This window comes from Ciona intestinalis, unplaced genomic scaffold (assembly GCF_000224145.3).
Source record: "Ciona intestinalis unplaced genomic scaffold, KH HT000241.1, whole genome shotgun sequence".
Taxonomy (NCBI): domain Eukaryota; kingdom Metazoa; phylum Chordata; class Ascidiacea; order Phlebobranchia; family Cionidae; genus Ciona; species Ciona intestinalis.
This window is the reverse complement of record NW_004190562.1, coordinates 2043-13406: the sequence shown is the minus strand read 5'-3', so window position 1 is coordinate 13406 and position 11364 is coordinate 2043. Positions and strand designations below refer to the sequence as shown.

At 34.7% G+C, this 11364-nt stretch overlaps 1 protein-coding gene across 3 annotated transcripts; it reads left to right on the top strand.

The window, feature by feature from the left end:
- Positions 1-728: 728 nt before the first annotated feature.
- On the top strand, positions 729-9765 carry LOC108950550 (the record flags this gene model as incomplete). Of its 3 annotated transcripts, XM_026839407.1 has the most annotated exon segments (10): positions 729-1343; positions 1541-2663; positions 3288-3452; positions 4487-4597; positions 4982-5147; positions 5979-6088; positions 7821-7991; positions 8393-8548; positions 8913-9078; positions 9131-9765. In XM_026839407.1, coding segments are annotated over 8 exon segments (1509 nt in total). In that variant the 3' UTR covers positions 9009-9078; positions 9131-9765.
- Between the last annotated feature and the right edge of the window lie 1599 nt (positions 9766-11364).

Below are 11364 nucleotides of genomic sequence, written 5' to 3'. Positions count from 1 at the left end.
GCCTCATATCGAAGTGACATTGAGGAAACAATACTGAGTTACTATTTTTGGTCCTTCGCTTGAATTAGTAAGCTACCTGTTCTGCGTTACGGGTCTTTATGAAATCGGAAAACGCGAACACCTTATCTGGTAGTACTTAAGCAGTTTGGAGCTGCATGTCCACTCATGTTGGATTATAAATGTAGTAAAGAATGGCTCTGTAGATTCGTAGGTATGGTCATATACTATTATGTAAACTAAGCTAATTGCTGCTAGTCTTAATCGCCAACGTAAAGTACCCTGTTAAACCACACTGTACGCCGAAAACCAGTCAAAATATTAATTTACTTCACATTAATTCCTAGATTTAATATTATATAACAAGATTTATATTAGAAATTATATTTTAAATGTTAAAACAACCGCTATACGTGTTTTCTAGCTTTGTATCGCTTACAAAAACTAAATGAACACATGCCGACCATGCATTTGTATAGGCGATTCACGCTCTGTGGGCTCCGTAATGGCGGACACGAGCGCCGTTTCCTAACTTGGTCTATACTAACTTTGGTTTGCCATAGTGCTGTTTAAGTATGTTCGCCGTGGTGGTGTTAAAGTATTTTGCCATAGTTGTGTTGAGGTATGACTCGGTGGGTATTTTCAAGATAAACTGACATAAAACTATCTAAATTTACTTTATATTACATATATTCTACTTATTGTATATTCAGTATTCAATGTTTCTGCAGTTGAAGAATTAATACGGATATTAAGAAAAGTAATAGAGGAACTTCGTGGAGAAGCCGTGTTACAAGCGGGAGTTCCATGTCGTATTACAAAGCCTGTTCCACTTCTAATAACCAAGGTTCGACAAATATTAGATGACGAATGGGAGCTACATAGAAACCAACGTGAGGACTTGCGAAGTATGTACAGAACGAAAGGTTCTATACAGATTGGGGAACTGTTTGATGTCGCAAAACAACTGGCACATCAAGAAGCAGACAAGAAGTGTAATACACCTGAAGCCAAGGCCATGCATGTAGCAAGATATAGTAAGATTATTTGGGTGGTTGGACTACCCGGGGTCGGTAAGAGCACTCTTTTAATGCAGATAATCAACTGTATTGACGTCGATAAATCGGTGAAACCAGATACACAGTTTTTGTTCCACGTCCCACTGAAGAATTTTAACCCAAAGAAAAAAGTTCTTTGTTAGAATTTCTTCTGTATGGCAACTTGAGTGAGTGGAATCGTTCTGATAAAGAGAACAAAGCGTTGGTTCATTTCCTGCACAACAATCCGAATGTTGTTATTTTAATTGATGGATGGGATGAACTGTATACAAAACAAGCCAACAAAAGGTTTCATGCATGCAAGCTGGATAGAAAGATTTTTTTCTTTTTTTTTTTCTAGAATATCTTCTGTATGGCAACTTGAGTGAGTGGAATCGTTCTGATAAAGAAAACAAAGCGTTGGTTCATTTCCTGCACAACAATCCGAATGTTGTTATTTTAATTGATGGATGGGATGAACTGTATACAAAACAAGCCAACAAAAGGTTTCATGCATGCAAGCTGGATAGAAAGCAATTGCCAGAGGTCTTTGTCAAGAGCTTGTTGTTAGGCAATCTTCTACCTAATGCTATGAAAGTTATCACATCAAGACCAGGTCAGTTTTATGAGCTTCACCCTGATTATCGATAAGGTTTGGTTTCTGAGGTGCGTGGTATTAATAAACTTGCAAAAAAAGATCTTACCAAACAGATATGTGGTGAAGCCAATCTTGAAAATGTAGAGAAACTATTAGAAGAGCGTCCAAACTTGGATGATTTGTGTTCAATTCCAGTCCATTGTATTCAGATTGTAGCTTGTCTCCATTCAAGCCTGTTATCGGATCGTAAGATCACATCAATAACTGATGTGTTCATTCATGCTCTTACCAACTACTGGGCTTCAGATCATATAAGAACAAACTTGTCAGAAATAAAACTTGGTCAAGAACTAGTTAAACTTGCTCACCTTGCATACAAAGGGCTTGCTGAAAGAAAATTAGTGTTTTACAAGAACGACTTCCGAAAGGTGGGAATCAATAAACAAACGGTCGATATATTTCTGCACACTTATGTTGAAAAATCGCATCATTTAAAAATGAGAATCTTGAAGGGAAAGAAACGAATTTCCTTCACCCATCTCACATGGCAAGAGTTTTACGCCGCAGTGCATTTGATGTTGTTCATGCCACAAGAAGAATTTCGCAGATGTATGAACACTTTCAAAGATCCACATTGGGAAGTCGTAACACGATTTTTATTTGGTATTTGTAACTCAACTTCATATAAAGATTTGGAAGTGATTTTTCCAGCTTGGATGATTAAAGATTACAAAGATAAGAAGGATATTCTCAAGTCTTTAATTGCACTTGAAAGTGAACATTATATGGACAAAGATGTGATCAGAATGTCAGGTTGGGTGCATGAAGCCAACGATTCAGAAATATACCAAAAGTTTGAAGAGCGCATGCCACAGCTTATTAGGATGAAGGCTCCTAGTAATCGAACAGAAATTGCTGAAGTTGCGTTCGCATTCAACACCTTCACAACTCCTCGTGAACTGAACCTTTCCAAGTGTGGTTCAGATGAAGCTTCATTTGTAGCTTTCCTTCGAGGATTGCGTGTCAGTCAGGTAAAGTTAGAAAACAAAAACTTGTGTCATGGAATGAAGTCTATGTGATGTAATAACAGCTAAATGTGAAATCGCACTAACCTTTACCTGATACCATTTCATTTTCGTTGATAAATGTTTAGATTCTTTTACGTGCATATTAATTATTTGTATATTCATTGGTGGCAAGATTTGTTTTAATAAAACAATTCATAAATGTTAAAATCGTCAGCCAGCCAAAGAAAACATTTTTTTGTCAAGAACACTTGGTTTAGTTTTCACTATGAAGCTTAGTTGGGCAATTTACCAGATATTATACTATTAAATAATGAGTACACTCTTTATAGTGAAATACTCTGTCTTTCGAAAAAAATAATACCAAACAAATATTATATAAAGAGAAAAATATGTTCTGTATACTTTCATATTTATCCGTGTGGTGGGGTTTAAGGGGTGTTGCACCATACATCCCTGCTTTATTGCCACCCGTTGTTGTGGTTAGTTGTGTAAAAAGCAGCTTTACTCACTATGAATGTGAATATTGCGATGATAGTAGACAATCAGAATCATGTTGTTGCTGTCTTTAGAGTTTTTTATGAATGATAGAATATATTAACTAACACAAATGTGTTGTTTATATTTTAGATCACACGATTAAATATCGAAAATGTACGGATGACAGATTCAACGACACAAGCCCTTCTTCCTCATCTTGGTGTACTAGATCAGCTTGACTTGGATGAGAGGAAACTTGCCGCACGAAATCGTATCATCTTACATGAAGCTGTTGAACGACTAACAAACCCAAAAGTTAGTGTGCTTCTCGTCTTAGAAGTGAATGTTTTTTAATCTCAATCCTAACTAATCAACTATTTCTTAATAATTTACTTGATTATGTAAAAAGAGTTAGATAAAATGTATCCGATTAAAGACAACAAAGACAGTACACTAAAAAGCGTTCAGTTAAAAACGTATGACGTAATTATCATTATGTTGTGAAAAGCCGCGCCTTACAAAGTAATATTAATTGGCTTGCAAACGATCTTTATTATGTTTTCCTCAGCCAACCAGATTGTCTTTATGACGTAGTAGTGATTGACGGGTGGTTTATTGACGACATTTTACCAATTGACGCGTTAATTATTGGCATTATAATTAATAATTTACGCTTTTATTATGAGCAATGCCAACGTAAACTAAATGCTCCTGCTTTACGCTTACGGTCACGATAGATTTAGGTAGCTGTGTTTTAATAAACGTTTACATTGGGATAGGCGTATCCACAATTAAACTGAATTATCAGTTGTTTTTTTTTGATGGAAGTAACATGCTAGTGACCTACATAAAAGTTATGACCATACTTACGAGCTTACCAATTACTAAGTATGTTACTTTGTGGGTAATTACTTTTTGAGAATTTTTCGTTTTTTTTGTATGTGGCTGATAATTTGGACAACCTATTAGTGACCACCGGGTTGGAGCAATTGCCGTTAAGTGTCTTGCCCAAGGACACATACGCCCACAATGGTAGCAGCGACGACCTAACCAACTGTGCTACGGCGTCTATGTAAAGTAAAGCACGCCAACTTTTATTAACCATATAGGCCATTCCAACAGTTTACAACGGTTTGTCTTCTATCTATTTTGGTATTTATGGCAGTCTCACAAACACATTTTACCTTGGAGCAGCCTGGCACAGGGCATGGTCCGATTTTTGGCAACATCTGATCAGGTTTAATTTGTATAATATAATGTTTCTATGATTCTCCAAATTTTATTTACACCCAAGAATATATCTGGTTTTATGTTATCTGACACTTGTTTTAATTGCACCAACTATTTAGGGTTTGAAAGTAAATGACATGAGTGGTGATCGTTGGTCAAAGTATTGGAAAGTGTTTAAAGATCAACCAGATGATGATGTAATGCAAATCTTACAACTTCTACCTGGAAAAGTAAGAACCATGCAAATATTCAGTAAGATTATGAATCTCAAGTTACTACCAAAATTTTAAACAACGGAAATATTTTAAAAGGCTGCCAAATTTTATCGCTGGAGGAAAAAATCAACCGTGACAATGGAATTTCTCATTTGTCACTAAACTTTTACTGTTTCTCGTTTTTAAACTACTGAAGAGAAACGTGAAAAATACAGCTTTGGTATATTGAATGTTTCTTCTTTGTAAATATCTGTTGGAATTTACATTTCATTTAAATGTTCTAAACCCTTTATTTGTTTTATTTAAATTCACTTTTATAAAAAGAAATAATTTAAAACAATATCTCTGTAATGAACCTTATATTTACCAACATAAATATGTTTTTTTTTGTATTTTTAGATTAAAATATTAAATATCAAAGAAGGGTGGATGACAGATTCAACGACACAAGCCATTCTTTCTCATCTTGATGTGATGGATAAACTAACTTTGAGTGAGGAGAACATTTCTGCACAAAATTGCATCACCTTACATGAAGCTGTTAAACGATTAACAAACCCACAAGTTAGTGTGTTTAATTTTTATCTTAAAGGTTGAATGTTTTATCTGAAATGTTTAAAGTAGTGGCTTCTACATGTATAAAACTTCAGCCATTTTTTCAAAAGTTCCAAAGTTTAACTAGGTCTCACCTAATTAGACGTTAGAGAAAAACATATTCCAGTACGGTTGTAAAAAATTAAACATTCTCCAACTTCATATTTCTACCAAATCCGAAATAAAAATTTCGCTTTTCTTTAGTAGCCTAGTTTAGAAAATAGAAACGATCAAAGTTTAGTGTTTTTTACTTGTGGAAAATCTCATGCACTGTCGAAACAGCTGATTTTTTTGCTTCATCGTTTTCATTTCCCTTTTTTTAAAGCTTTTTCTAAAGGTTTTTTTCTAAAAGCTGTATTATTTTATGAAACTTTGATGGTATCTTTAAGTCACACTTCTATACATGTACAAATTTTCGTTGGTATGTCTCTTTAGGTGGCTCTGGATAACCATATGAGCCATTCTTACTATTTACAAATGTTTGCTTTTATTTAAATCTATAGATATATTTCTTCTAGTCATTTTATATTGTAAATAGGGTAGAATAAAGAAACTAGAAATCTTAGGGCTTTAACTGTTAGCACCAATATAGAAAAATATAAGACATAAGTTAACAGCGTTATGTATGGCATTGCCACTGACATATTTTACCTTGGAGGAGCAACATTTGATCAGAAAAACATTTTAACTTTATTATATAATGTTTCTATGTTCCCTCCACTTTTATTTACGCTTATGTTACTCAATATATTTGGTTTTATCATATCTAACACTCTAGTTTTAATTGCTTCAACTATTTAAGGATTAAAAGTGAATCGCATCAATGGTGATCAATGGTCAAAGTATTGGGAAGTGTATAAAGATCAACCAGATGATGATGTAATGCGAATCTTACAACTTCCACCTGGAAAAGTAAGAACCATAAAAATATTCAGTTAGTTTATGAGTGAATGAGAGTAACTTTGTTCTAGCGTGGCTGGAAAACAGCGATCGTTATAACATGTGTGTTCCTACACCTCGTGCCAGCTTACGAGTTACTGTGTATGCAACTTTGTGGGGGATTATTTTTGGGGGAATTTTTTTATATATGGCTGATAATTTATACAAACCAATAGTGACCACTGGGTTGGACCAATTGCCATTAAGTTTCTTGCCCAAGATAACACATACGCCCACAATGGTAACAGCGACGAACGTTGAATCCATTACTTCTGGGTTACAAGCAGGCGCGCCAAACCACTTTTCCACGGCGCTGGAAATGAAACATGTAAACTATTGTTGATTATTGTTTATCAAATAAAGGTAAACTATGATCTGCATATGATTTAAACACATGGGCTTTTATTGGATAGTAAACCTGACACTGTAACTAAAACTTTGTCAATTTGATTTAAAGTAATGATGTACTGCCGTAAACAAGCACTGGTATGTAATTACAAACCTTGAACTGTTAGAAAAATATATTCCATCATCAGAATTACCAATGTTTGTTACATCATAGATGTAACTGTGACGTCATGTTTGAATCACTGCTTTGCGTATTTTAAACAATGACGAGTTATAGTGGCATAAAATGGCGTCAGAACAGAACGCACCAGGTTTAAACTGCCCCAACATTTATCTTTGTTTTTATATCTGTTCAGACGCTTACATTAGGTAAAATCTAAACTTACATTAACTTATACAAGGTAGTGAGTAGACTTGGGCGCAATTAAGACGAAATAGTAACTTAGTAAAAAACGACTACAAAACTAACGACCGATAGCACTACGTATGCGTCCCACAAATCCCATAACGTGTGACGCCATAGTCAACGAGCATGTTATCTCGCGAAAATTAGTGCACCCCAAAATTGACAAAAAAAAATTAAAAAATCGACGTCTGTGGTAGCAGGTGACTTTGAACTTGTGAATCCCCAGATGAATGGGTTGCCTGTTGATTAAAAACAACAAAGTAATTAGTATTAATCTCCTGCTATTTTTTTGTTGATGAGGTCCCTGTCAAGGACCTGGGATTTAGGTCAGATTTGGCCCAATACTCCAACACCCGAAAAGCCCGTTTTTTCATGCGACCGTTGTGACATCACATCGCAGTCAGTTACAGCATTGTATTTAAGTATTTTTTCGCACTATTTTTTTATCCCAAGTGCTTACGAGTTACCACACTTTTCAACTTTGTGTATGATTTTTGCCTATTTACGGGGCAACTCTGGTTTAAACCGGGTGTTGCCCACCATACAGGGTGACTTCAAACACCTCATGCTCGCTGTCGAGTTAGGATAGCATGTTTATCTTTGGGGTGGAAAACCAAGGGGTTTAATACACCGTTGTTGCACACCATACATGTTGGTTTCTTATACCTCGTTACCCACGATTATGTTTCAACCTTGTTTTATCTTAGATTGTCGGTTGTGGTTATTTTTATGCAAGTAATGTTTGTGCACAACTGTAGAAACCCCAGATTACATCCTTGCTTTATTGCCACCCAATGTTGTTGTTAGTTGTGTAAAAAGCAGCTTTACTTACTATGAATGTGAATATTGTGATGGTAGAAGACAATCATAATCATGTTGTTGCCGTCTTGTAGTTTCTATGGATGATACAAAATATATTAACCAACATAAGTATGTTTTTTTCCATTTTAGATCAAAGGATTAAATATCTGGGGTGTGCGGATGACAGATTCAATGACACAAGCCCTTCTTCCTCATCTTGATGTGATGGATAAGCTTGGTTTGGTATATAGGTTCTATGACATGAACCTGAACCTCTACATGGAAGATATATCCAGGAAAATAATGGATAGGCAACACAAAGTATAAAGAATGATAAAAAAGTGTTAATATATTTCATAACATTGTCTGACATTATAGATACAGATTGGTATAAATGCACCACTAGATAGGAATGCTACACATTGGTTAGCACGGTGTTTTTCTAAACCCGAATGCGTAGATAAATTTCTGTTAAATCTTTTGCTTTGCATTACTTCAAAACAAAAAAATAGTATATTGCATCTGTCAACGTTATCTCTTGTCTACATTGTTACAATATGAATGCACTTTGTTACATCTTGCCTACCCACGCTCCATTACCGCTTGGTGTCGTTACTTCAGCCATAGAAAGATATGACGTGTATAATAGTAACAACCACAAATAAGTTGTACGACTATCATTGTATTATTATATTTATTTTAATTTTAATTAAACTACTTAGATACAAATATGGGTGGAGGATTATGCAGTCGAACATGTGAGACCGTTGTTCCAATGTCTTGATAAAATATCAAAACTATGTCTTGAATGGAGATATTTGTCATGGGGAGATTGGTGTTTACTGAAAGAAGCAATGCAACGATTACATTCTCCACAGGTTCAACAAAATATCTTGTATATTGTTACTTGAGCGTTTGCATATTAGATTGTTGTGTTGTATGTTTATGTGATGAAGCAACATGAATATTTGTACAAATAGTCGATTCAGCTCAGTGAGGACTGCATGTAAACCATTATTAAAATATGAATTTAATTCCTTTAATGCAGTTTATACACTGCAGATTAAACTGGAATATTTGGTATAAGATGTACCCATGTAACATGGTTTATAAATCTGTGTCAATCTACTATGATATAACAACTATGATTGTCATATTTTTCATGAAATAAATATGTCTTTGTTGATGTAACAATACACTCTCTCAAATAATAATAATCATAAATTACCGTTTGTTTTTAAGGATTTTGTATTGGAGGCGAACGCTAATACGAGTGAGGACGAATATGAGTATAAGGAAGCATATTTTGCTTTGCGTATAAAATTTTGGCAACAGTGACTTGATCTTTACATTTTCATCCTATTTTCTTACAACATTGTATTTAAAGACAAATGTTCAGAATGTTGTGGTGAGAACAATTTATTTTTAAACAAAATCATGAAATTTAAATGTTGTTACAGGGTCCAACAGTTCTTCCAATTTCACTCATTCCTTCCATAAAGTAACAAACTTCACTGTGCAGCATATTTGTTTATACCAACATAAGATATCAACGCACATCTATGATAGAAAACCATGAAACATCATGTGTGCAACAAAATATGTGTCTAATTATCAATGTGCACATGAACATTCCATTCACCCCTCTGCATTCACTCTTGCAAAATGTATTCACCCAGTTAAGAATACTGTTGTATATTAAGATCATAGTGACCACTAAGTTGTTCATTGAGTTTTAAAACTGATGGAGGAAAGGATTTAATTTTATCCCCCCTTGATTTAATGTTTAACGATCCATTGTTTTATTTGATGATGTCATGATGTCCATTATCCCACATGATTATGTATCAACAATTGCATTGTTAATTTGCGCTCTCTCTCTCTTGTTTATTGCCACGTTACTCAGTTTCCTTGTTGCCAGTTGTACTGTAGTTAAGTTAGTGTATGCGTTTCGTTTGGCTTTAACTGCATTAAAAATTGTTTTTATGCAGGTTACTATTAAAGTGTCTAAGTTCAATTAAGCCTTATTTAATAAATCAACAACCGATCGTTTCATTTACTCCCGCTAAAGTTCAATTATTTCGTTAATGTTTTGTTTATATTTGATATTTTTTGTCCGGCGCCGTGGCGTAGTGGTTAGCGCGCCTGCATGTAGCGCAGAGGTAATGGGTTCAAGGCTCGTCGCTGCTACCATTGTGGGCGTATGTATCATTGGGCAAGACACTTAACGGCAATTGCTCCAACCTAGTGGTCACTAATGGGTTGTCCAAATTAACAGCAATATATATAAAAAAAAGAATTACCCACAAAGTAACATACATGGTAACTCGTAAGCTGGCACGATGTGTTAAAACCCGTGTTATAACGACTGTCGTTTTCCGGCCACGCGAGGATAAAGTAAGTTACATTCAAGTTCACAAGCTAACACATGATACAGGAGTTGAACAAAGCGCATTCACACATTTTCTTCACCTAATCCTCATATTTTAAGTCTTCATGAGTGTATACATGTGTGATGAATTCTTATAGTTGTGTATTTGTTTTATGTCTTAGCTGTGTATTTCCTCTATTCAGAGCGCGATTTATGTTTTATTCTATATCTATGTTAAGTTACAGAGCGTGAGTTAATTGCTATTACCGCATTCCTTCGTTTACCGCATTCCTTCGTTTTACATTATTGGCACATTCCTGTATTTTGCGTGCTGCTGTTGATTGGTTAATTGCGTGGGCGTGACGTTGCATTTTATAGCATAAGAATTAAATCGGTTGCTTGTGGTTGAGTTCGTGAGCTGTCTTACTTTTGTATAAAGAAAAAAACGCTACATATGTATAAATACATATATAAGTGTATAAATACACGTATAAAACATGTATAAATACATTCTACCTACTGCTCCAGTAACCAATGGTGCCTGGTTTAATTGTTTATTGAGCTTGGTTGACTGTTTTAATAAAAGGGTGAATTAAAATTATGCTAACTAGTTTAATGTATGCTCACTCATTAGAGCTTTGTTCTCTTGTTTTATTAGGTTAAATATGTACTTGCTTCTTACATACACAAAAAGGTTTTATCATTTATAACTTAATTTAAATTAGTATCATTAAGAATAACTAATATTTAATAGGAAATCAAGTTTTGTTTTCTTTGTATCCCAGTTAAAATAATGGTCTTGTTATTTCTATGTATTTTACCGGCGTTTGGTTAATGGGGATTCCCCGCTATGTAATCATTTTAAATTTTTTACTGTTAAAAACACATGGAGCTATACAGAGAAGACGGAAAAAATTTTCCGCTAGGAGGCGATGACAAATTCGTTTCTCTATTTTATGGGGAGCAGTTAGTTTCACGGTTTATACACATAAGATATAAACCCCTAACCCCTAACCCCTAACCCTAACCCCTAACCCCTAACCCCTAACCCCCAACTCCTAACCCCAAACTCGTCAAACAAAAAAACTTGAAAAAAAAAAGATAAAAAAAGTACTCCACTGTGCGGGACTCGAACCCGGTAAAAATGAAACAAAGAGAGTTTACGACCGCACGCAAACCGCTACACCACAGACTTGACAACAGTAAACATAACGAAAGAGCGTATATAACCGACCTAATGTGGGAAATATGTTCTTACTAGTGTTTTATGTATTTGGAAAGGTATTTTTATTATTTAATTAATTTGTTTTACACCTTATTAAC